This window comes from Cyprinodon tularosa, unplaced genomic scaffold, assembly GCF_016077235.1.
Source record: "Cyprinodon tularosa strain WSP-4 unplaced genomic scaffold, ASM1607723v1 ctg493, whole genome shotgun sequence".
In the NCBI taxonomy this organism is placed as follows: domain Eukaryota; kingdom Metazoa; phylum Chordata; class Actinopteri; order Cyprinodontiformes; family Cyprinodontidae; genus Cyprinodon; species Cyprinodon tularosa.
This window is the reverse complement of record NW_024039222.1, coordinates 393,458-420,873: the sequence shown is the minus strand read 5'-3', so window position 1 is coordinate 420,873 and position 27,416 is coordinate 393,458. Positions and strand designations below refer to the sequence as shown.

General features: G+C 42.2%; 1 protein-coding gene across 1 annotated transcript; it reads left to right on the top strand.

Annotated features, from left to right (window-relative positions):
• Positions 1 to 10,067: 10,067 nt before the first annotated feature.
• si:dkey-28a3.2 lies at positions 10,068 to 25,972 on the top strand. The gene is made up of 7 exons (XM_038302523.1): positions 10,068 to 10,359; positions 14,272 to 17,493; positions 19,734 to 20,336; positions 20,893 to 20,933; positions 21,012 to 21,073; positions 22,791 to 23,099; positions 25,468 to 25,972. The coding sequence occupies exons 2-7, from the start codon at positions 14,440 to 14,442 to the stop codon at positions 25,482 to 25,484; spliced, it is 4,086 nt and encodes a 1,361-aa protein (XP_038158451.1). The 5' UTR covers positions 10,068 to 10,359; positions 14,272 to 14,439; the 3' UTR covers positions 25,485 to 25,972.
• The last annotated feature ends 1,444 nt before the right edge of the window (positions 25,973 to 27,416 follow it).

Sequence of the window (27,416 nt, the reverse complement as noted above, 5' to 3'; positions counted from 1 at the left end):
TGTCAAATATTGTTCTGTAAATTAAAAATAAATGAAAACGACAGACGGTGAATGATCTAAACGAACATAAGAGCAGAGCTGTTCACCAAATACATCCAGCAATAGTATAAAAGTGGATTAAACCAGTATTCTATGGGGTTAGATAACTGTCAAAAAATGTATGCAAAAGTGTACTGCAAAAATTATCTCAAAATTAGTAAAAATGTCTTAAATTAAGGGTATTTACCCTTAATTTGAGCAGGTAAATAAGATGATTTGCCAATGGAATGAGTATTTTTACTCTTAAAATAAGCTATCTAGATATTATGCACTTGAAAAAAGACAATGCAGTTGTTTTTTTCTTATTTTAAGTGTAAATTGTCTTGTTCCATTGGCAAAGCGTCTCACTTAAATCCTTAACTCAAGAAAAAATGCACTAATTTTAAGAAAAAAATACTTATTGAGATTTCATTTTTTTTGCAGTGTGTTTACATTTTTAGATGTGTTTGTTCCTTGTTGTGAACTCGAGCATTTGAGTAAAATTAGATATTTAACTTGCAAGAAGTTACGTGTATAAGTTACAAATTGACACCTTTGCACAGTAATGGGGTCCCTTGAGAAGTGGGGACACTCACACTCTTTATTAATGCAGCCCATAAACGAAGAAATGTCAGTATTTAGTTAAAGCCATCTAATTTCTGCTCTTTGATCTCAGGGAGGAAGGATTATGAAATAACTAAACGCTGGCCCACAGACTAATGAGAAACAATTATAGATTGTAAGTTAACTATTCCTTATTCCTGAGTCCATCCAAATGAATGACACCCTCACAGTAATCCCCATCAAAACTCACCACCTGTCTGGAGGAGATTAAGGTACTGTCATGTTGGGGTCGAGTCTCCTAACCCACATGAAGAAATCACTCCAGAGACAAGAAATACAATAGTGAGATTTACTGACAATGACAATGGAGTCCTTGGTTCATCTGGCTGATCTCAGGGGGCAACTAGGCGGAGTTAGGCGGAGGTCTGGGATTTAAACCTGTTCAGGCGGTGATTCGGACCGGGGGGCGGGGGAGAGACCTTGTAGTCAGACGTGGCAACGAAGGGCGGACAGGTAAGACTCTAGGCGGCGAGAGTTCCGTCTTGAGGGTTGATTGATCACCAGATAATTCAGGATGAGAGAAGCTGTAAACACAGAGACAAGGTGATTCAGAATCAGGGAACAGATCCAGGTAAAAGTAGCCCTAGGTAAGCCGGTACCGTTACTGGCAACACTCTGGCAGAGAAGTGTCAGCATCCTCCTCCACTTGTATGCCTCCAAATGAGAAGATGTGCAGACGTCCACTCATGCCCTCAGGAGGAAGGTCTCAGGCTCCCTCTGGTGGAGAAAAGTTGACAAACCTCTGGATCCCAGCAGGTACGGATGTAGCAAAACTTTCTTCAACTCAATAGCTCCAAAACTAGTTTAGTGCCGATGCCATTTTTTGGCTCCAATAAGGATACCCAATATCTGGCTGTGCAGTATCGGCCGATACGATACCATCTGTTTGAAATCCATGTGTGTATATATGAAGAACTGCATACTACTTGAATGTAAAATAATTGCTATCATAGCTTTGTCAAGCTGCTGCCTACCTTTGTGAAGCAGGAAAAAGACTAAGGCTACGTTCAGATTGCAGCCTGAAGTGACCCAAATCAGATTTTCTGGCTCATATGCGACCTGGATCTGATCTTTTCATGGCTGTCTGAACAACACAGATTAGATTTTTTCCGATCCGACCCAGGCCACTTGGCTATGTGGTCTTGAATCCGATACGAATCTAATCTTTTAAAATGCGACCGGTGTCTGAACGGCCTGATCACATTCATCCAACCTGAACGCCATTAATACCCGACCGTCACTATTCTGGGTCTTGCTATGAAGAAGCGGCAAGAAAAACAACCACCATGCCGGACGATGATGCGGAGAGCAGTACTTATGTTTAACCATCTTGACAAGATTGTGTTTTAGGTAGGGAAAGATCGCTAGATGCGCTCTCGCACTACCATCCATGTTTACTTCCGTAAACACAGAGCACGCTGGCCTGTGATGTCATTGCAACCTCTACTGCGCATGCGGGACACTTAAGTGTTATGAATTTAGTTCACACAGGAGATCATATAGAAGTCGCATATATTTGGAAATGTGAACGACAACGCAAAAAAAATCGTATTTCACAAAAAAATCGGAATTGAGCATCAAGAAATGGTATCAGTATCAATACCACCAGTTTAGTGCAGAATCAGAGCTCTGCTCATCAAACCAAATCATCATCCATAACCAGCATTACCTTTTCTGGTACTAACATCTCTCATGCTTTCATCAACAGTTTGCGATCTTGGTACAAAAATGGACTCCCAACTCACATTTGAAGGCCATATAAATCACCAATGCGAGACTTCTTTCTGCCACCTCCGTAACCTTTCCAAACTCCGTCCCATTATCTCCTTCCCAGACGCCGAAAAGCTGGTTCATGCATTTGTCTCCTCCAGACTGGACTATTGCAACTATTGCAACTATTGGGGGGAAGTACAGGGTTGCATGTGTCCAGGCTACCGTAACTGGGCCGCTCCATCCCCACTGGCTCCCTGCCCCCGTCCACCGGGGTTCCCGGACCAGCCCCGGAGCTGACGGCTCGGTTCAAGTACCCGGTGTGTTTCAACTACGTGCTGCAGTCTGTGTGGTCTGTGTTTTTGTGTGTTTGTCTTCCTTCCTCCACCAGGCGGTGCCCGGTTTTGATTCTCCTCCTTACACACCTGATGATGGTTACCTCGTTAACGGAGTGTTCTTAAGCTGCTGACTGCCACTACCTCTACGCCAGAGTGTTTGCCAGTTTTGGGTACTCTAGCCAAGCCAAGCAAGTTTTGCTGAGTCAATCTGAGTTTTTCTCAACCTGAGTCTTAACGTTGTCATTTTTTATTTTTGCCTCTCGGTAGGAAGTCATCCTGCAAACTGGATTTTCGGACCTTCTCTCCCTGGAAGGATCTACTGAGCCTCAAACTGAGCTGGGGAAACAAACCGGAGGTTTGGATCCACTTTTTCCCGAAGAATCATTTGAGTTTCACACTGAGCAAGGGATTCATCTGCACCACAGTACGTTCAATTACAGCAGGAAATCTGAGTGGCAGTCAGTCTTCTCCGGTTACCTACAAGCAACAGCATTCTGGGTAACCCTGTCCGCCCTCCACCGTATGAGACGAACACCGGAACACATTCCTCACCTACTGGAGTCTAAAACCAATTCTCCGAAATGTGAATCTGCCCACCTTTCCTCCTCTTCAAGTTCGAGAATCAATTTTACCACTGAACCGGAACTAACTGTGTCTTCCCCTCACCTTTCAGTTCCGGTTGAGCAGTGTTCAGAGCAACACTGTAATCTCCACAAAACTTCTCAATAAACCTGTTAAACTTTTCCCCTTGTCTCTCTGAATTGGTTTATCTGCATGTGATGAATAGAAATCATAATTCAAATTATTAAATAAAATAATATTTAACATAAAAATGCATTTACAACACATCAACAGTGATATATTCTCCTAACCCAGTACTGTCGAGCCCTGGCATGTTGTTAACGTCATTTATGAGGTCCAACACTAGAAAAGCCCCCCCCCCCCCCCCCCCCCCCCCCCCCCCACACACACACACACCTAGCATAGTTGACTTCTTCATCCAACTAACTTTAACTTATAATAAAAAAAGACCCATCACATTAAATAGTCATTATGAAGTCAATGAAGTCTATAAATCGTGTAATATAACTTGTTATACAAATCAATCACTATAGAATTAATGTGTTAATGAAGCAGAATAATACGGTAGTCAAATATTAGGAATATTACACACAGACACACAATCTGATCATGTGCCAAAAGGTGCTAAATTAAATGATGTACATGTATTATACATGTATTGATTACACTGTTGTGGTAATTACATCTTATGTGTAATTTTAAGATATAACATCAAGACTGTATAGGAAGGGCTTTCTGGGCTACTGGATAAAACCTGGAACTAGACGCTATTTCTGACATTTTGAATTGAAAAAGCTTCCTGGATGGGAAGAGAAACGTCTTCAAATTTGGAAACAAAGTCCAGCGGGTTGCTTGTAACACATTGAAATGAAAATTACTCTGAATTAAAAAAGCTGATCATTTATTGAACAGGATGGAATAATTTCAAATTTAACGTACTTTCAGAAGTTTGAATTCTGAATATGAGCGAATTTTTCCTTTAAAACCCCTTTATAGGGCCCTATATAGTAGATAGAGTGCACATTCAGACACAGCCATACTCTTGTTTACTTGCATGGGTGGTTCTAGACAGGGGCCAATGGGGGCCAGGACACGATCTACAGGGGCACTGTGCTGAAGACATAATACTTCTAATGATAATATGCACTGCAACAGACATGGTTACCAGTAGATCTCTGGATGAACACGAGTGAATAAACTGAATGTGATTGGTTGATTATCAAGGAGGCGGGATTGTTGTGGCGGAAGGTCCGCAAGCAAGTTTGGTTGTGGCCGGTTTGTGGGAAGCATCTTGCTAACCAGTTAGCATCTTAGTGCTAGCAGGTTCCCAATGGGAAATTCCATTGGGACCAAGTAGCACTAAATTGGTGACTTAGAAACGACGCTGTCAAGGAACGCTATGGACAGCGGAAACATGCAAGAGGAGGAGAGTTTAGTGTCGGAGGTCGTGGATGAGTCTCCTCCGTCATCCATTTTTTATTTAGAGGAGGAAAGCGGGGACGAAGATGTTGTGGAAGAGGACGCCAGGGCGGCAGAAGCTTGGTTTGGTGTAGAAGGCTTCCAGCCGTACATGTTTGAGCCCTTGCCTCGCAACGCTGCCAGTTCTGTTAGCTCTACGCCTGCCGAAGACACAGACGTCCATCCCCGTGAACACTGGGACGCAACTCAATGGGAAAGGAAAGGATTCTGATTTCAACTGTTGCGTATATTAGCTGCGACATATGAATAAAAAAATTTGATTGACAGATGATCGTTGATATATCATTGGCTGAATTTAGTTGTTCAGGCTGACGTATAAAAAACAGATTATAAGACAGGATTTTTTTTTTTTTTCATAGAAATTTTCAAAATTTTGGGACAATATGGTCTGATAAAGAGTACATTTATATGCATGTTTAAGCCAGAATGATTCGACATTTAAATATGATTTCCCTACGACGTTAATGTATTTGAATCCCTTGGTCTGTTTCTTATTTCATGCTTCTCTGGGCCCCCATGAAAACACGCTGCCCCCCTCCTGTATGAAGGACCAACTCTGCCATATTTAAAAATAAATACAGAAATAAATAAATGCTCAATAAATGTATAAGCATACAATTAATTGCCAACAAAAAAGTGAGATATAAATGTATATAACTCTTAATTAGCTTCTTTATTTATTTGCCTTTGTAATATTTACCTTATTTATTTTTCTGTCCTTTATAATCTTCAACTTTATTTTTTAATTACTTATATTTTTAAGTATTTATTTATGTGCATGTTATAATATTTTTGTCTGTTTTATTTACCTTAGTTATTTCTTCGCCGCTGTTTATTTCTCTCTGCCTTTTTACATTTCTCTATGCATTTCTGTCTCATTATGCAAATGAGGAGGGGGTGTGTCCTAGAGAGTCAACTTCTGCTCATTGGTTGGCTTGGCGGTCCATCTTCTTAACTCACAGAGCTCAGAGTACTAAGTTAAATGTTCTCTTTTCTGTTGCTGTTGTTCAATAAAAGTACGTTTTAAGATCATTTGAGGCGAGAACCTTATACTTTTAAGCATCACCATATGGCCCATTCACAGATTTAATGCGTAATTTAAAAGAAAATGTGACGAACTTGAGAGGACCGTGGCAACCAGCAAAGCTCCGAAGCTGACGGCAGCCAGGTCTAACCGCAGCCCGTCTGCAGCGGCCCTCTCTCGGCATAGCCGTGTGTGAAGCGTGTTGGTTAGCATTTTACTACATCGGTCGAATCTACAGGAGGAGAGTCTGATGTCGAGTCTGAAGTAATTAGAACTTGAGTAGGGACTTTGCCAAACTTTGCCAAATACAACAAAAAATCGCCATCATAGCCTGGCTATAGACCTGGCTGCCGTCAGCTTCGGAGCTCCTTTTGAATCATTGTTTTTTTGATTAAGACTTTAGTCATGTCTGTGGAGGACTTTAATAAATCCCCATCAGTAGAATTTTTGGAGCAATGTTCTAGAGAACAATTGGTAAAAATTGCTGAACACTATAAAATAAGTGTTGGTGACAAAAGGTTGAAAGACAATGTCAAAGCAGTTTTAAGGGAGAACCTAATTGAGATGGGTGTTTTGTTTTCACCTTCCAGACCTGAAGATTTGGGTGCTCGGGTTGTAAAGCCTGACCTTTTGGATTTTGAGCAACAAAAAGAGATGTTAAGGTTGAGAATGCAACTGGAGAAGGAAAAGGAGTTGGCTTTAGAGAGGTTACGACAGCAGGCAGATTTGGATAAGGCTCTTGCTGTGGAAAAGATGAGACAGGAAACTGAATTGGCGAGAGTAAATTTGGAAAGTGAAAAATTAAATCTGGTGAAAGATGGCAAATTATCTGTGGAATCTTGTGGTGGGGACTCAAAATGCAAACCCTCTGATATTTTAAATGACTTGCGTTTGGTGCCCAAGTTTAGTGAAAAGGATGTTGACACTTTCTTCACTTTGTTTGAAAGGGTTGCAGACACAAGAGATTGGTCTGATTCAGACCGCATAATTTTGCTTCAGTGTGTTTTGGTTGGTCGTGCTCAGGAAGCTTTCTCTATGTTGAGTTTGAATGATGGCCAAGATTATGCTAGGGTTAAAGCTGCAATATTGAAAGCATATGAATTAGTCCCTGAAGCATACAGACAAAAGTTTAGAAACTGGAAAAAAGGTGACAAAACTTATGTGGAATTTGCAAGAGATTTGGAAATTCATTTCAACCGATGGTGCACTTCCTCTGAGGTTATAACACTTGGTGACCTCTGTAATTTAATGGTTTTGGAACAATTTAAAAACTCTGTTTCTCATAATATTTCAGTGTACATTAGTGAACAGAAGGTTAAAACGGTGTCAGAAGCTGCAGTGTTGGCTGATGATTTTGTCTTGACGCATAAAGATACAAGTGGAGAGCATGCAGATGGAAGGAGAGTTCCAAACTGGCATTCGACACATTCTGGAGGTTCTTTTCTTGATCGCAGTAACCATGATCTGGACAAAATTTTTAATTATTGTCACAGAAAAGGTCATTGGAAGAAAGACTGTGCTTTGTTGAAATCCAGAAATAAAAATGGAACTCAGGCTAAACCAGCAGCGTTTGCTGCATCAGTTTCTGTGAGGGTTCCTCACGAAGTGGCTGAAGTAAAATCTCCTGTGAAATCTGATTTGAGTTCGTACAAACCATTTCTGTTGGAAGGACAAGTTTCTTTGGTTGGGAGTGATGTTAAGGTGCCAGTTACTATCTTAAGAGATACTGGTGCATATGATTCGTTCATTTTGGCATCTGTTTTACCTTTTTCGGATGATTCTGACACTGGATTATCTATACCCGTGTATGGGCATGTCTGTGTTTCGTGTTCCAGTACATAAACTCATGCTCCATTCAGAGTTGTTTGAAGGAGAAGTAAGGATGGGTGTGAGACCTGCGCTGCCTGTGATGGGTGTTACAGTTATATTGGGGAACTATATAGCTGGAGGGAAAGTCTGGCCTGATCAACCAGAGTACCCAGTTGTTGTTTCAGTACCTTTGATCAGCAGTGGTCCTGATGACAGTGCAAAGTCACACCCTGACATTTTCCAAGCATGTGCTGTGACACGGGCAATGACAGCATCCACTGATGTACATCAGGATGTAGACTTGGGAAAAGATAAATGGATTCCCTCTTTATGTTTGTCTAATATTCCTCTGTCTATTTCACAGAATGATCTGGGACAGGAACAAAGATCTGACCCCACCATACAGCATTTATTTCAGTCTGCATTGTCTGCTGAGGAGTTGCAGAGCCATGCTCATGGGTACTTTGTTGAAAACAAGATATTGTTAAGGAAGTGGATGCCATGTGGTGAGAATGTTATTGGGGAGCCAGTTTATCAGGTTGTGGTGCCTTTGAAATGGCGTGACTTGGTTTTACAGGTGTCTCATGATGACTCTGGACACATGGGAGTTAGGAAAACCTACGACCGCATTTTGAGAAATTTCTTTTGGCCACGACTGAAAAAGGATGTTTCTTCTTATATTAAAACTTGTCACACCTGTCAACTTACTGGTAAACCCAATCAAGTGCTAAACCGGGCACCACTGTATCCTATTCCAACTATTGGTAGACCGTTTGAGCACTTAATAATTGATTGTGTGGGTCCTCTTCCCCCTTCACGTTCAGGTGCGAAGTACTTATTGACTGTTATGTGCCAAAGTACCAGGTATCCAGCAGCATATCCATTGCACACACTTGCTGCAAAGTCTGTGGTGCGGGCTCTTATGCAGTTTATTGGTATTTTTGGGATACCTAAAGTCATTCAGAGTGACCAAGGATCTAATTTCTCCTCTCATATGTTTGCACAGGTTTTGAAGCAGCTGCACATTAAGCATAACCAGTCTACAGCATACCATGCGCAGAGCCAAGGAGCACTGGAACGATTTCATCAAACATTAAAATCTTTGCTCCGTGCTTATTGTGTTCAGATGAATGCTGATTGGGAGGATGGTCTACCTTGGTTGTTGCTTGCAGCAAGAGAAGTAACACAAGAGAGTACGGGCTTTAGCCCTAATGAATTGGTGTTTGGTCATACTGTGCGTGGTCCGTTAAAAGTTTTGAAAGATGAGTGCCAGGATGTTGAACCACCACAAAACCTGTTGGATTATGTTAATGAATTAAGCAGAGACTCTTTACTGCTACTCAGTTGGCAAAAGAGAAACTATCATCTGCACAGGAAAAGATGAAGCGTTTGTATGATAAGAAAGCTGAACATCGTGTTTTCCTTTCAGGTGAACAAGTAATGGCTTTACTTCCTGTTGTGACTTCGCCATTTCAGGCCAAATTTTCTGGTCCGCACACAGTTTTGAAACGGCTGTCTGACCAAAACTATCTCATTGCAACTCCAGAAAGGCGGAAGAAACGGCGAATGCTTCATGTCAACTTATTGAAACCTTATCATGCTCGTGCTGATAATGTCTTGGTGGATGTTCACCCTGTGTGCATTGCGGAAACAGTGACATGTGCTGGTGATGAAGGGAGTGGTGATGGGTTGCCTGTTCCAGATTCAGCCATGTTAACTGGTCGACTCAAGAATTCCGAAGTATTGGATCACTTCAAGATGTTATTGTACAGGTTGCCCAGGGTTCCAGTGGGGACCCATGTATTGAAGAGGGGGGGGGGGGGGTGTTACAGCCCAAGGCCTTTTCCTCTGGGTCTCTAACCTCCATGTTTTGGACTCCTTAATTGGTGCTGATTGGAAGTGGAGGCAGCTGGCCAGTGTCTCCAGATGACGTCAGATCCACTTTAAGATGTACCACTTTCTTTGACTAAGCCCTTTTTATTTTCTTTCTGTCTCCCTGTCACTCTCTCCCCTTTCTCCCTTTCTTCCCCAACCAGTTATGATTTTTGTTAAATAAATTCCCTTTTTTAAGTTATCCCTAGCGTTGCTTCCCTTTCATTTGTTATGGTTTAAAAGAATTTGTTATGGTTTAACCATATGTCTCACTTTTTTGTTGGCAATTAATTGTATGCTTATACATTTGAGCATTTATTTATTTATGTATTTATTTTTAAATATGGCAGAGTTGGTCCTTCATACTCCTGGCCCCCTGGTACATTTGGTCTAGAACCGCCACTGTTTATTTGACATTTTCAGCTCTTCTAACAAAAAAAAGATTAATATTATTAGCACGTTTAAATATTGTGTGTGTGTGTGGGGGGTGGGGGGGGGTGCACATAGATTAATAGTCAGTTTCTAATTATTTATTGCAAAATAAATATTTTGAAATGACAGTTGGGAGTTTTATTTTTTCATCGTCCCTGTGTTTGTTGTGAAACGCGGAGCGGCTTCCAGGTCCCACATCCTGGTACTTTGCTGAGCAGCAGCTCCAGGCTGAGCTCCGCTCCCAGCGCTGCTGCTGGAACTCGGCCCGGTTCCGTCCAAACAATCGGCCGCCTAAAGAGTCCCGGAAGCGGGCTGCAGCTGGGAGGAGGCAGGGGTGCATGTTTGAGCTCTGCTCCCGCTGCTCTCCAGCCTCTCAGACCGTGAGGACAACAGGCGGAAGATGTTGTCCATTGTGCTGCTGAGGAGGACCGGACTCGCCGCGCAGAGGAGCCGCCGTGTTTCACACTGAGGGTGGGTGTCTTTACCTAAACTCTGTTTATATGCTTTATGGAGGTAGAGCCTTTGGACAAACACAAAGAATTTAAATATAAACGGGATAAAAACGGCTCAGGACGGGGACTCGTTTGTGAGTGAAGGGGGACACATTTAAAGAGACAGTGCCCCTTTCCTTCCTGGTTCCAGTAGCGGACATGTTTCCACGCGTGGCAGCGGATATAAGCAGGCAGCAGTTAGACCAGCAGCTCCTTCTGAGCACAGAGAATCAGACCAGCATCATTCAGGAAGGTTTGATCCACAGAGAGCTGCGGCGGCCATTCACAAACACACCTGCAATCAGCGCTTTATGTAGCATGGCACGTGACGAAAACAATCATGGCCAATTGGCTCTTAATTTGCACGTCACTTCCGGTGGAAATAAAAGGACAGAGCAGGGGTAGGTGAAGGAGGTTTCATTCAAACTCATTCACAGGATTTATCCTACGGAAGAGGATTAGGGCCACTTAAAAAATAAAAAAGTTAACTAATTATTACATTTTATTTCAGTATAACATGAGAAAAAAGTCAGAATTCTGAATTTAATCTCAGACTTCCATTAATCAAATAGCATCACCAGGGACCCCTCATGGATGTAAAAAGTCGCCTAATTCCGTCTTTTTCCACGAGTGTGTTTGCCTCGTGAGACCATCCTGATCTCGCGAGCTTTCAAGGTTTCACTCGCAGATCAGTCTGGAGACTCTCCGTTAAAGAAAATTTGGAGCCGTTCACCAAACGAACGTCCAATCAGCGTTGGCTTTGAGGCGGGTTGAGGTGTGACGCAACGAGAAGCGCGACAGTTCAGTCTAAAGAACATGGCGGCTTCAGCCGATGAAACTAGCGTTAGCGTGGCTATCGAGCAAGTTTTATGGGAATTACAGAGTATTTCTTCACTGAAAGAAGAGCAAAACACTGCTCTGGAGGCTTTTCTCAGAGGAAAAGATGTTTTTGCTCTTCTCCCGACTGGTTTCAGCAAGAGTTTGATCTATCAATTGGCTCCTCTTCGTCGTCGCTCTGTTATAGGGGTGTGCAAAATAATAGTGATGATGATGCATCGTGATTCTAATTTCCGTGATCTACTGCATCGATTCTTGATGCCAAGAATCGATTATTAATTTAAAAAAATGAATAAATAAAATTGCATGAATGGTTGGCGAACATCAGCCAAAAACAAGTGTAATACAACTTCCAGTCCAGTAGATGTCGCTGCAAATGTGTTGACGCACGCTGCCTTGTGTCACAAGCATTTCCGGCTGTGGGATACTGTGCCGAGTCATTCAAAAACAAAACATGGAGGAGAAAATATTGCAATGCATCGCAATAATTCAAGTATCGTGATGCATCGTGATAGAATCGCATCGTTGCCTGTGAATCGTGATTCGAATCGAATCGTGACTTCTTTGGCAATACCCACCCCTACTCTGTTAGTACGTCATATGCTTCATTGATCTGATTGGTTTATTTGGCCCGTCCATCACCAACATAGGCCAATCAGCTAACCAGTGTTTTCGTCCCTTCCCAAAATTACTTCAACGGAAGGTTTCCAGATGGATATGCGGAGCAAATCCATCTGGCGGAGTCAGGTTACGAGTGTGTTACTGGCCCTCCCAAACAACTCCTATCTTTATCAGTGCTCCACATCTCTGCCTTCATGGCGCCCATCTACATTAAGATTCACTATTCTGAGATTAAAGTCAGAAAAATTTCCACAGGATTGGAGAATCGGCCCGAAAAAGGTCAAAAAATCATACAGTGTATGCCCGGCTTTAGGCACGCGCTTTGTCTCCTGTGAGGGTTTTTCAACAATTGGGCCATAAAATCCACAAACCTCTGGACTGCTTTGCAGCACTGGATATGTTGTAAAATTACTTTCTGTCCCTTCATTTTTAAAATGAAAAGATTTAGTCTGCAATCCAAATATTAATTTCAATATATCAGTAAAATAGTTAATTCACATATGTATGGGGTGGGGTACATGCCATTAAATTATTAATATATGTCAAACTATATTATGAAATTTAAGATTTGTATTTTTTTTTGTTGTGAAATCAGACGTTTAATCTGTGGAAAAATAAGATTAAATGTTATCAATACAAGATACAAAGTTAGAACTTTGCATCAATACAAATAGGAATCACAAATTAATGAGTCCGTAGTTGAGTTTGAATCATGCTGCTGCTTCCTCCGAAGGCCAAATTCGTCTGCGGATTACGTCATAGCGTAGCGCCGATGTTTGTTTGGATTGGAAGACTTCTTGTTATGCGGCCGACAAATTCGTCCTTCTTTTTGCCCTTTTTGAAGGAAGGGTCTGCTGTATCCCCCGTAGCCTTTGGCATCCCATGATTCATTATGTGTCTAAGCAAGCCTGCTGCTCCGTGCTCAGAGGAAAAAGGGAAATGGCACCGAACAGTGGTGAATATTGGAAGAGCAGTTTAGTGTAATTAAATGGTTATTGCGTCAGATATGTGGTGGGTATTGTTTGGCTTATTGAAATGTATAAATGGGTTTGGCTGACATTTAAGGATAGATTCTAATATATCTGCAGTGTGCAGTAGAGACTGACACGGGAGTGGATTTTCACTCCTGTCCCGTCCCACTCCCACAGAAAAAAATTGTGTCCCGTCCCGATCCCGGGCCAGAGTAGAAATCTAAATCCTGTCCCGTCCCACTCCTGGTGAAATTACTCCCACTCCCATCCCGCTCCCATTCAGAATGACTCCCGCTCCTGCTCCACTCCCATTCTTGTTGTCTTCAATAAGATTTCTGCCAATACATTGAATCTGAATTTCTTTTGAGCGCGGGTGAAAAACTCAGAGCGGAAGCACTGTTGGTTTTTGGGTCGTGTAGTTTTTTTTAACTCGCATTATAGTGTAGGCTTCAAGGAAAAAAACGACAAAATGGTGGCGCCAGTACTGGATTTTTTTCTTTCTATTTTGTTTCATGGCATCGATCCTAGTTTTTTTTAGTTACTATTGGTTTGCTCCCGCTCCCGTCTGCTCCTGTTAATGTTTAATCCTGTACCGTGCCAATCACGTGATCGTTACTAATACTGACTCCCATCCCACGGGAATCCCGTGACCCGTGGGATTCCCGAAAAAATTTCAGTCTCTAGTGTGAAGACTATAAATCTGATACGATGCAGCTATTTAAGCCCCTCGAAAATGTTAATACCCAGAAAAGCAGTGAAAAGTCCGGTAGTTATTCTTTTCCTGCTTTGTGAGTCAACTCTGACGGTTGCTAGGTGACAGAGAGTACGGCAGTAAAAGTCGCGGAGGGCTGGACCTGTTTGAATCCACAGCCATAACCCTTTTGGCTTCGTTATTCTCACTGACCTTCAAGGATCTAGTCCAGATTGATCGGGTCCTTGGAGGATGCAGCTTTTGAAATTAGACACCCCATATCTGCAACCTTATGAAGCTGTTAAACTTCCTACCAGGTGGAGGCAGTAAAGCGCCTGAAGGTTCTTTACCAACCCATCATGGTCTTCAAGTAAAATCAGGTGCCATTAGGTGGGCTTTCTGGGATTAAATCTTTTCCATGTGTGTGTTTTCAACCTCACTCGACTATTGCCAATTGTTTGTTTTTTAGACATTTAGAGTAACTTTCTTCCCAAAATCTCCAGACAGCTGGAGTTTGCCTTTTAAAACATGCAAACTAACAGTCAGATCAGCCTTATTTGATTCTGAGTTTCTCCAGGCTATTTTCCATTTTGAATGTAGAATATTCTTTAGAAAAACTTTTTTGCATGCTGTTTGTTTGGATGAGGTTGTTTTCCTTATTTGGGGAATACCACATAACTCTTTGATGCAGGTCTAGTTGAATAAGTTTCAATATTTGGGAGGTTTGTGACAAACATTCATTTAAATGTTGTGCTATCCTCCCCCTGCCCAGGTACTCCTTACATGCAGTGCAATGCCATCTGCTCAGCAGCATCACATAGGAGAAAACTATGGAGTTAACGACCAGGAATCTGCACTGAAGAACTCGACTGATTCATTGTGACAAAGAATAAAAATGCTATTGGACAAGAACTAATGGGTTGTCCAAGCTAACGATAGCATGCCCTCGCAGAAAGGTAAAGGTTGTCCAGTATCTCAGCGCTGCCAGGCAGCCTCTAAATCGGATGATGCCACACTTGCTCAGAAGAGGGTATATTGGAGAAACAAGAAAAGAGAGCAGCGGGCTCGTCTGTCTGAAAAGAGAAGTAAGTCAACACAAGATGGCCAAGCGGAACATCAAGCATACGTGTATGTTTCTCCGGGGGTTAATGCCAGGTTGTCCGACCGCTTGGCTTCGTCCTCATTAAGTAAAGATGTCTCATATAGTTATTTATCAAAGAGTGGGAAGACGGGTGAACAAAGTCCGACAAAGCCCCCTGAATATCAGGAGTGGAGTCAGACAATGACAGTCAGCAAGGTCTTGCAGCCAACACACAGCTCCGTCTCAGCTAGGGCAGCCGATGGGGTCACAGTAAAATATCCAGGCTTGGCCAAAAGCTGTGGAAGCCAACTGAACACCAGTTTATCAGTGCCTCAAGTCAGAGTAACCCGTATAACCAGCAACTGCTCCACAAAAACAGAACCCAAGCCATGTGGATCTATGCAGAGTTCATCTGAGGCAGAAGTTAAATTGAATGTGCCCAAGGTCTCACTTATTGGTGTAACCGCAGATACAATGCATGGGTCTTCAAATTGTCCAGTTTTTGGTGAGACAGCGGTTCAAAGAGCACACGCAACACCTCAAAGCGGAACAAAGAGTGCCTTGGTCACTAATAAAAGGGCTTCAGGTTTTGGCATGACACCAGTCGCCATGGAGTCTGAGGAGGAAAGAGCCGCCAAACGAAGAGAGCAATGGAGAATCAAAAAACGAGAACAGAGAGCAAAGCTAGCTAAAGCCAGAGAAAGGCCACAAAGCAGAGATAGGACTTTTCAAGGGCTCACGGCACAAAAGACAAGAGTTGTGGCCAACTCTGCTCTACTTACGTCTCAGTCGTACTTTGGAAGCACAGGGCCGAAGCATTCTGCTGTTCAGGTCAAAGTGCCATATACAGCTCCCAGATTGGAGGCTGACAAACTGCGCAGTAGGTTACATGTAACTAACCTACAAACTAATCTAAAAAAAGAACAGAGTCCACAACAGCATACAATGGAAAACACAGCCATTGCAACATTTGATGTGACCCAAGTGAAGACGTCTCCAGAATCACAGAGAAAACCAATTCACTTCCATCATCGTTCTAACATTAGCCAAGGGATTGCCTCATGTAAAATGCCTAGACAAAGGTCAGCTGAAACACACAAGAGCTTCCTGAATCAGAGAAACTTAAAAAGTAAACCTCCTTCAACAGCTGCAATGTTTAGGACCAGAGCAATGCCCAAAATGGACCCGAATGACACACCAGAGCAAATCCTAGCCAAGCGGAGAGAGTATTGGCGGAACAAGAAGCGTGAACAGCGAGCCAAGCTCTCACTGGAGAAAAAGATTCGCCTGAAGGAGAAGGACTCTTTAATGCGGCGAGTAAAGCGTTACCAGCAAATCCTTGAAGAGATGAGAAAGGCAAGAGCCCTGGTCCAGTCAACGGAGAGGGTCCCTTTGCTAGCAAACGAGGCAATCGGGGGGTTTATTGAGGAGGATGGGACTCTGACGGTAAACATACCTCAGAGTCAAGAAGAAAAGCTCCATGCCCTTTCCAAGACTTCCAACTGGGGAGGCGTTTCACCCAGCAGGGTTAATCCACTCTCACTTCCAGCTCTCTCATCTCAGGGCAAACTTGGTTTTTCTCCTGCTGTTCAGACATTCAATAAAACCTCTAAACGTCTTAATGTCAAAACATGGTCGGACATTGCCATAACAGCAAGTTCTGGTTCAAAGTCAAGAAAAAGTTCCCAGCAGCTCACACTGACTCATTTCCAATCTCCTCACAATGAACCCTCATCCGCTGGTTCAAAGTTTGGTGGCTGTGTAATGAAGATGAATATCTCCAACCATAAACAGTCACTTTCAGCACTGTCTGGAGGCACAAAGCTGACAGAAGAGGAAAGGACGGCAAAAAAGAGAGAGTACTGGAGGACAAAGAAACGTGAGCAGCGAGCGGCTCGGGCTTTCCGACTGAAGCAAAGTGTCTTCCAAGCAAGGAGCACTGTAGCCTTACTTAGGAGAAAGGCTCAGACCCCAGAATCCCCTAAAACTGAGCGGCTTAGCACCAATCTTGCCACCTGTGAAGAAAAAGAACATTTTCCCAACAACACTGTGCCTGACATACTTTATGCAAATGAGATAAAACAAGAGGACGAGTCTGCTCCTGCAAGCGACCTGAATTCTCTTCCAGTTCAAGCCATCTGTCCAGACATCAAACTCCCAACCACGTCACCTGCGCCTCCAGTGCCACAGCTGGAGTCGGAGCCTCAGCCATCTCTAAACGCAGATAGCCAAGCGACCACTCTGCTGGTGGTAGCCTCGATGAAAAAACTACTGGAGGAATCCCTTAGCACAGTTTCTGAGAGTCAAACCCAAGAGGCTGGAGGGGCCTTTGAAGCAGCCAGAGATACTTCAGAGCAAGATAAAAAGCCAGTTTTATCAACAGTTTATTGTGAAAATAATGAAAAGGCTCTAGTAGCTGCTTCTGTGCCATCCAAAATGGAATCCCTACAATGTGATAGCGATATCCTGAAAGGGAAAGACTTGCCAACCCCCCCACTTAAGGATTTGTCACAAATTAGGGAGGCAGTTCAATCTCTTTCAACCTCAGGTGAGCCTCCGCATTGTTTATGCGATCAGTCATCTCAGACCCCTTCAACGCCATCCGTCAGCACGGCTTCATCACGTAGAACCCAGAGATCTCACAGCAAAAATTGGGCCGATCAAAACCACTCCTTTGATGAGCCACCAAAGCTTCACCACATCACAACTGAAGCCGTGGATCCACCGCAACTCGATCAGCAGAGTCTGTGCCACCACAGCCATGTGCCATTAGCAGAGAGGTACCGCACTACGATGAGGCACACCAGCTCAAGCAGCCTTCAGAAGAAGCGGGAATACTGGAAACTGATGAAAAGGCAGCAGAGAGCGAAGTTGAAGGCCAGGCAGAAGGAGCTTCTTTCCAGGAATACCAAGGTGAGCCAATATAGCCAATCTCTTCAGACAGGCTGCTAGTCTTTGTGTTAAAGGGGTCATAGGGGACATTATAAAGGGGACATTATACATTTGGATTGGAGCTGGGTAGTTAATTGATTTTATGTAGGATTTAAATTTTTGAAATGAGGCTCTCCTTGGCGTCCGTAGCTCAGAGACATCAGGGCGCTTAAGGGGTGATAGAATGATTCTATAGGGTATCTGGTGCTGGTTAAAAGCCCTAGAATGAAACGACAGGTTTCCTTCCTTTTATGGTACGATCATGAATATTTAGATGAGCTTGTTAAATGAAGAAGTTATGTCCCCTAAAAAAGCCGTTGCGCCTCAAGGGCTTCCTCACGGTTCTTTTCCTGGGAGCATGTTATTTACTACTCTTAACTCAAACTGGATAAAATCATATAAAAAAGGACTATAAAAAAAGGAGTGAAAAAGTAACAGAGTTTACTCCAGATCAGGTCGTTACAGGACAGAGAAAATGCTTGTAGCCTGCATTGCTGTGGGCTCAAAAATCACATCCGCGAGAGTCCGGCAAAGATTGAGCCCCGAACAAGGTCATCTTCTCCTTCTTATAGCTCATGAGTCTATGTGTTGCACAAGGTGGATGCTTAGTTGTCAGTATCAGAAACTGACACGCCATCCATGCCCAAGGATTACAGATAGCTCTCCTCTATCAGTCCGGCTCCAAGCTGTTCCCATATCCTGTGTATTTTTAAAGACGTGAAGGCTGTCCTGATTAGATGACCTCCGTACACACAGAGACAACCACAATGTGAAGGAAGGCCTTCTACTCTCTCTAATCCGGCTAGCAAAGTAACAATGCACATAATGTATAAAGCATAAACCTAACAAGCTGTGCGCTGATTGGTTAGTTTACAACAAGTGAAGCGGCTGAGCAAAAACGCATCATAGCAACAACATAATTTAAAGGAACCCCCCAGCGGAAAAAGTCAAAAGAATTAAAAAAGTAAGAAAAACAAAGTATTGCCTACCTGGAAGTTATTCTGTTCACGCATGCGTAGGACAAATCGTGCTTCTGGGACGGATCATGTATCGACAGTTAGCATTAGTGGACCATGTTTAGCTTAACTTACCCTTTGTTAGCTTATAGCACTAAACCCAACTCAACTAAAACCAAGTTAAATTCAGTTCAGTGGTAAAAAAAAAAAAAATTACCTCAAAGGGAAATTAAATTTATAAAACATAAGCAAGTTTTTAATAAAGCTAGCTTGCTAGGATCAGAACATTATCCAATGCGCACTTTCATCTGGTTTGGTCTGCCGCGGTTTCCGTAGACTCGTGAACGCGCTTTTAGGAAATCCTATACACTACTGTTTATGCTCTAAAAACATTCTAAATGACTTCGTTTCGAGTAAATTCTGGACGCTACCCACTCAGGACACTTGGAATACATTGGACGAGCAGTATGGAGGAATATTGACACGTTTTTTGTGGACTTTTATGGACCTTTCTGCCTCGGGCGCCATAGACCTCCATTATTTGAATGTCAGCAGACAGCAAGAAGCCTCCCAGATCTCCAGATGCATTTGAGATATCAAAAAAGTACTCCAGAGTGTTGTTCAGCATGGGGGTGAGTAGAAAATGAAGGCTAATCATGTTTTGGGTGTACTATTCCTTTAAGTAAAGCTAATACTTAATGAAAAGATACACAGTGGGGCTTTAAGGAAGCATTTTATGGGTAATAGAAGAGCTTTATCCTGAATATGAGAACACTTTCTGATGTTGGCTAAAGCCGGGCATACACTGTGCGATTTTTTTCAATCGTTGAACCCAGCCACAGCTCGAACTGTATGAAGAAACTGCAGAGTTTAAATGTTCCCAGCTCATGATGTATGTTCTCACACTGTGCGACCCGACGCTCTGATGCGACCTTACGACGGCCGACTGAAGTTCAAACCTGTTTTATTTTCTCCCGACCTTACGATTCCTGATGGGGAGGTGGTCGTTAGAGGCTGATCGGCCGTCGTTACGCCCTGTAGAGCTACACAATGCACCATCAGGCCGATAGGAAAATTCTAGCATGACTGGAGAATCGGCCCGAAAGGGCGTAAAAATCGTACAGTGTACGTCCGGCTTAAGTCCCAGCCTTGTGGGCAGGAGCATCTACTTTACTCCCAATGAAACCTGAACCATTACTCCAGTCTTCAGGCACTCTCAGTAAACAGGTAGAAAACTACGGGTACGCTGTTTTCTCTGTCTTTCAGATTGAGGGACTTCATATTGACACTAAATGCCTGAATCCATCAAAGCCAGCCGTCCAGCCCAGCCCGTCCGTGGCTACGGGGAGCGGCGTCCCTGAAGTCTTAGTCGTTACAACATCTAGAGCTGAACTGCCACTCGAAGGACTCCAAAGTGAACACACCATCATCATCAGCCAAGAGGGAAATGGGAGCGACGGGCCTCCTCCACATCTGCCTGCCTTTGAAGGGGAAGCCTCTTCCCTTCCTGCTCTGAAGCCCCCAGATAACCCTCTATCAACTATCCACATGAAACCCATCGAATGTCCGAGAAAAAACCAAAACCCCATCCTCAGCCCGATAAAAATCCCTTGTGGCCAACCTCAGAGTCGCATAGATGGGGCGCAATCTTCTGCATCGTCAGCCACCTTGATGCCTCCAAAACCCATCCCTGGGGAGGCCCAGGAGGACTTTCTGAGGAGGAAGCGAGAGTACTGGAGGCTAAAAAAGAAAGAACAAAGAGCAAGGAAGGCCTCTCAGGGCAAGGGACGCACTCCAACCAGAGCCTCCGGCGACAGCAGGAGCGTCCTGCCTGCCCAGGATCTACAAAGCTTCATCAGAGCTACGCAGGTGAGTCCAAAAGATCCACAGGTTACAGAGAAGAAGGTCTGATCCTTTCAAACGATCCAGATTAGATCACATTTAGAAGAAAATCTTTATGTAGAAGATCCCTCTAACGGGGCAAAGACCCCAAACACACAGCTGGGGCTAATGTGTTAGAGAGGGCCTAGTCAAAGTCCAGGTCTTTCAGGTAAACTGAGACTCTGAGCAGTGAAATGTTTATAGAGTGGTTTAAAAGTTACACCCTACTGTTGGTCTGTCACCTTAAAAGCAAGAATATCTTGAAATGTGGCAAAGTTTAACCCTTTATAGGGCAAGTTAAATTTTTTGATCCCTTGCACAAACCATACCAATGGAGTCTCTCCCGCCCCCGTCCCTCAGTGAGATCTAGAAGCACAAGATCTATATTCACCCATGCAGCAAAATTTTGGCATTTGACCAATTCCATGAGCTGTTGAATGATATTTTACCTACTAAATGAAGTTGGAAAAAAAAGTTAACAAGTCAAGAAAAAAGGTAAAAAGCTAATTTTAAAGTCTCCCTCTCTGCTCTGTGGTTGCTGTAGGATCCAGACCAGTGGGCGAACTCCTCTGAACATCCGATGAGGTGAGGATTTCTGGAGCTTCTAGAAACTCCGCTTCTGTTGGTTCTGTCTGACGTAACAATGAAACCTTGTTTCCTCAGCGTCCCGGCGGAACCCGACCCAGAATCCTTAATGTTCCCGACCTACCCAGCTCCGGCGGAAGGTAACCCATCATTTCTGCAACCTTCAGAAACGGCCATTATTTCCTCAGTCCAGTTTAACTTGTTTAGAGCAACAAATGTTACGAGTTTATAGATACGGGACAAGATCTTATTTTTTTCTTTTTTTGTACGGAAACTACCTTTTTCTTTCTTTTAGTTTTAAAAACAATAATAAAAAAATTCAAAAGATTGCAGTTCTCTTAAAGGTGTTGAGGACATTCTATTATTTCCGGGTGGATCATCTGCATCATTGGTCCTCCTAACTGTCAATCAATCTGGTGACATGTTTACGTAAGGCCGTCCTACGCGCTCGTCCCGTTAGCTATCTTTTTCTGCGCACTTTCAGGCTGCTCTTTTAAAATGGCCGAGGGTCGTAAGAGAAAAAGCGTCTAAGAAGTGAATGAGAAGGAAAGAAAGGCCTCAGAGAGGCAGATATATCCCAGAATGCTTTGCATGGAGAGCTCTCCTCTTAAAGCATGATGGGATTTGCCGTCACAGCGGCCATAGGCTGCCGCTACCGGACAGTGACGCTAATAACAAAGATGGCGCAGGCACCGTGCGGTGGAGGAGTTACATTATCAACTGAGCAAAAACTAGTGATCATCTGTCTGAACGTCAGTTAACTGAGTTCACTATGAAGTCCCAGCTCTATGTGGACACAATAAGCCTGCTCGCTCTGCACGAGGGCTTGTGCAGGCTCTTGCACAATAATTCTTTTTTTAAGTGGAGAGGGCGGGTCTTTTTAAAAAATCCTCCAGAATACCTTTAAGTGATGCTTAATATTGGTGTAATAAAAAAGAAATAGATCAATAAAAATATGGCTGCATGGATTGATCGACCGATCAAGCCAATTTTCCCTGATTTCCTTAATCTGTGGAGATGTATTCCTGGCCAATATGTGGATCTAAAACACATCTTTCCATTTTCTTTTTACCTTTGCAGAAGTAATAAAATCAGCCACAGTCAAACCTTTAATTTTAATTATTATTTGAGAGCATTACTGGTACAGCTAAGTTCTTTTCAATAATATAAGGTAGAAGCATTTAAATGTGTATTTGTGGTATTATTAGGTATTATTAATAATTGAATTAATAACGATTAATGAAATTATTAATTGTAATAGATTAATCATTAAGTGGAGTATAGAGACTCTAAAACCTGCCTTTAGCTGACAGAGTGACACATTTAGAGCAGGAATTATATGATAGGTATAAAAAAACAATATATAAACATTTGCATTTAAGATAAAAAAACTTTTTCTTCTCTCAATCTGCTCTATCCAGAACTCCTCAAGTGGAAAATCTTTAGTTTCACCTGGTTTAATTTAATAAAAAATCTTCTTTATGGAACCTTTGGCTATCTGATTATTAATCGATTAATCAAAAAAATAACCGACAGATTTTTCGCAGCTCTAAATCTTATAATAATATTTAAAAAAAAAACGGTATTAGTCAGAATCGTAATCGTTGTGTCAGATATCGGTTCACCGCTGCTACTTTAGAGTAATTTACTTGCAAATTCAGGTCCATTCAAATCAAATATTTGGAAAAGATCCATAAAACTTTTGTTATTTCTTATTATATCTATATTTGAAAATATTACGTGGTTCTGTCATTTTTAGCTGAAGTTATTAGGCTCCACTGTGGATCCGCAGGTTGCTGACCTCTGATCTAAAACAACAATCTGAGAACGAGGCTCTGAACTTGAACTGTTTTCCAGGTCAGGATGACGTCTGGTTTGCCGACTATGACGAGGAGGAGGAAACCCTGACGGAGGCGGCGTGGAGGAGCCGCTACCTCATGGACTACGATCCGCTCAACCAGCTGCTGGTGTGCATGGTCTGTGGGGAGCTGCAGTACTCCCACGGCCCGGAGGCGGTGAGGGCCCACATCGACGAGGCGCACCCTCTCACCCTGAGGCTGGAACCCAGAGAGAAGCAGAAAATCCTGGAGGCCTGGGATGAGCAGGTTTCCCAGCGGGAACGCTTCTTCAGCAGCCAGCTGCAGCAGCACTGTGGGCCGACAGAAGGTAAGCTGGAGCCGTCGGCGCCTTCCTCCTGGTTAGATTCAAAAGCTGAAGAGACCAGAGGTCCGATTCACAAAGCAGGTTAAACAAACTCTGACTCAAAGACACAACTCTGAACTAATCTAGCCGAAGGTTGGAAACCCTTTCCCAATGTCTGAAAAATCCCAGCGGGCTTTTAGTGGCAATAGGAACAGCTCACTGACGCGTGTCTACCGGGGTCAAAAGACTCGGCAAGCAACCCGCGTTAAAATCGCCTCGGGTCTGATCGGCATGCTGTGGGAACACCAGAACCGGATTGATCTGCTAAATTACGTGGCATTGAACGCAACGTACGGACGTCAACATGCCGCGCCAGTCGCTTCTGATCTAACGAGAAGAAACAACGCTGCTTATATTCAATAAACATGGAGCAGCTCCAATGAGAGGGTTTTGGACAGATAAAAGTATGCTTACTACGCCCTGGCTTCATTCCGAGTTGTTCTCCATTGTTTACTTCCCTGATTTCTGTCACTAGTGACATCACCAGCTGCCAGCTGATTGTTAGCGGGTCGATTGTTTGAAAAACCTGCGTTAACCTGCTATTTTCGGTGGGAAAGAGGCTTTAGTTTAATGACCTGTGATTAGGTTCAGTCAGAGTTGGAACACATGTGGATCAAGTATGAAAATTCATTATCAGTGGACCCCGATTTACCGAGGCTGCGGTGGATACACACCGGCCCCAACGCGACGCTGGAGGAATGAGTGAGAGATAACGGATGATGGATGGATAGTTCTTTATGTATTGTGAAAATTATGTATCCGCACGTGGCTCATATTAAACAAACCAAAAATCTCATATGCAGCCAAATGAGTTGGTTTTAATCACCACGATAAATATGTGACTGACAAGTGGAATTCATTGAGGTTAAGCTTTAAAACAAACAACGGAGTATTATGGCCCGGCCAGAGATTTTTATTTATTTATTTTTTTTTATAAGTCATGACATTAGTGACATCCTGCCCAGTTTGATGCTGCTGCTAAAAGATTTCCTGATTAGTCAAACCGATTTTAAAGTATAACTGCACATGATGCTCCACATTCCTCATTTTAGGGAAGAAAGGGATTCTGGGAAGAGTTGTCATAAAATACAACTTTATTCTTGTAATTTCAGGACTTTATTCTCATTATATTATGACTTTATTTTTTCGTAATAATACGACTTTTTTCTCGTAATTTTATGGCTTTATTGTCGTAATGTTATGACCTTATTCTCGTTATTTTATGACTTTATTATTGTGATATTACGACTTTATTCTTATATTACGACTTTATTCTCGAATAAATAAAAAAAAAGAGAAATCTGAAAAATTGTTTTTAAAAAATCTGAAAAATATTCTAACAAAAGGGGGAAAAAAGTAAAAATTGAACTTTTGCATATTCTAAATCACTCCTAAAGTGTTTTGATATTTAGAATTTTTTTCAAAATTAAATGGCTGAAACACATTTTGCTGGAGGGTTTTCTGAGCTTTTTGGGAGCTTTGATGGACCTGAGGGGAGAGAGTTCAGTGGATGAAGCTGCTGGTCTTCACAGACCCACACTGCAAAAACTGATCTAAAAACTTCAAATAATGCAATAATTTTATCTCATTTTTAAACAGAAATGATCTTATTTTATCTGTAACTACAGGCCAGTTTCGTTGCTTCCACAGTTTTCCAAAGTTATAGAAAAAGTTTTGTTACAAAGTTTGGACAAATATACAGGATGACTAGAAAAAGCCTAATAGAATCTGTTATTGAGCCGTTCTCTTATTTCTCAACAGCAATCTTCCCAGATAGAATGAAAAGTGCTAAGGTCGTCCCATTATATAAAAATGGAGATAAACATAGCTTCTCAAACTACAGGCCAGTTTCATTGCTGCCACAGTTTTCCAAAGTGATAGAAAACGTTTTTGGACAAATATACTAAAAAAATATATCTTAAATAATCCTCATTGTGGAAAAAACATTCCACATCTATCGCAATTATGGAATTAACTGATAAATATCAGCAGCAATAGAAAATAAGGATTTCTTTGATGTTTTTGACATTTGAAGACTTCTTTATAAACTGCAGTGATATGGAATCAGAGGTACGGCAGAACTGTTGGTACAAAAGTTAATTAAAAGTTTCAATTGTGTTATATTAAATATGGAGTTCCACAAGGGCCGATACTCGGACCCAAGTTGTTCATGTTGTACATCAAGCAGGAAAGTTAGAAAATACACATGTTCAAGATTATAGATTTTGGGAAAGATCATTTAGATAAACATCTGTTTTTGACTGTACATGTATAACATGGAAGTTATTTTAATTTTTTTTTAATATATTTTGTTCTTTTTATATTTTTTTAGGAACCAACAGAATCTGATCCAGGAAGGAGAGATTGCTGCAGCGTCAACTGGAAACCAACTCCTAAAAAAAAAAAAACAACATTGATTTTTATTTATTCTTTTTTTGGTTTTGTAGTAATTTTTTCTTTTTATACAAAGCATAAAGAGATTTCTTCCTGGATCAGCAATCCCATCCTTCCCTAACAGGTTGACGTACCGGCATGTTGGTCAGTTTAAACCCTCGGATCCCTCGGCTGTAGAGATTTTCCACGAGGAGGAAACTCCTTCCAGGTTTCCTGGTTGGATCTTGCTTCCGTTAAATTATTTTTTTTCCAAGTCTGTGTTGCCTCGTGCTCCTTTCTAAAGCCCATAAACTGTATCCTGTTTTAATATTGCAGGCAGCTTTTTTTTCTTTTCTGTATATAAACAAAGGGAGCAGCAGTGAAAGGCCAAATCCTTGTTTTTTTTTTCATGCTAATATATTTTTAAACCTAATTTATAACTCATTAAATCCTCTTTGTTGTAATTATTACCGTAATTAATGCGGGGTTAGAGGAGTCCCATCTACGTTTGTATTAAACCTTTGTGCATGAGTAGTAAAAGGTCGGATCGCAGCTGAGCGTTTGAATCCATTCCCGCTTTTATTATTGTTTCCTGTTTAACCCGGTGAAGCCCGACATGCTGTAGACGTTTCTGTCGAAGCTGAAAGGGAAGGAAACTGAAAGCACAGCCGCAGCGGAGAGAAGAACCGCCGCGGAACTCGTTCTGTTCACGTTTGAATGTAAATCATTACATGTTTACCTGTTTGAAAAAATTCTTTAAAGGCCTTTTTCCAGTAATAAACTATTTCTACTTTTTACTTATCTGTGCTTTTTTTAAACTTTATCCAACAAATATTATTTATATGACTTGTTTTTCCCTATTTATTGAGCGTCTATGCAGCTTTTGATTTATAACAAAAAAAATATTGTAAATAAGTGTAAACAAAAGAACAACTGACTGAATATTTATGCTACGTTCAGACCGCACATAGAAGCAGCAGAAGCAGCTAGTTTACATGTGCTGGTCATAAAATTAGAATATCATGAAAAAGTAGATTGATTTCAGTAATTCCATTTAAAAAGTGAAACTTGTATATTATATTCATACATTACATACAAACTCATATATTTCAGATGTTTATTTTGTTTAATTTTGATGATTACAAATGACAACAAATGAAAATCTCAAATTCATCATATCAGAAAATTAGAATATTGTGAAAAGGTTCAAAATTGATGGCCCCTGGTGCCACACTCTAATCAGTTAATTAACTCAAACCACCTGCAAAAGCCTTTAAATGGTCTTTCAGTCTAGTTCTATAGGCTACACAATCATGGGGAAGACTGCTGACTTGACAGTTGTCCAAAAGACGACCATCGACACCTTGCACAAGGAGGGCAAGACACAAAAGGTCATCGCTAAAGAGGCTGGCTGTTCACAGAGCTCAGTGTCCAAGCACATTAATAGAGAGGCGAAGGGAAGGAAAAGATGTGGTCGAAAAAAGTGTACAAGCAAGAGAGATAACCGCACCCTGGAGAGGATTGTGAAACAAAACCCCTTCAAAAATGTGGGGGAGATTCACAAAGAGTGGACTGCAGCTGGAGTGAGTGCTTCAAGAACCACCACACACAGACGTATGAAAGACATGGGTTTCTGCTGTCGCATTCCTTGTGTCAAGCCACTCTTGAACCACAGACAGCGTCAGAAGCGTCTTGCCTGGGCTAAAGAGAAACAGGACTGGACTGCTGGTGAGTGGTCCAAAGTCATGTTCTCTGATGAAAGTAAATTTTGCATTTCCTTTGGAAATCAAGGTCCCAGAGTCTGGAGGAAAAGAAGAGAGGCACTTCATCCACGTTGCTTGAAGTCCAGTGTAAAGTTTCCACAGTCAGTGATGGTTTGGGGTGCCATGTCATCTGCTGGTGTTGGTC

What these genes read in the sequence shown, in the direction of transcription:
- si:dkey-28a3.2 (XM_038302523.1), top strand. Translation starts at nt 14,440, where the DNA reads ATGCCCTCGCAGAAAGGTAAAGGTTGTCCAGTATCTCAGCGCTGCCAG. An exon ending in TTCTTTCCAGGAATACCAAG is followed by an intron (nt 17,494 to 19,733) that starts GTGAGCCAATAT and finishes TCTGTCTTTCAG; the next exon opens with ATTGAGGGACTTCATATTGA. An exon ending in TCCTCTGAACATCCGATGAG is followed by an intron (nt 20,934 to 21,011) that starts GTGAGGATTTCT and finishes TTGTTTCCTCAG; the next exon opens with CGTCCCGGCGGAACCCGACC.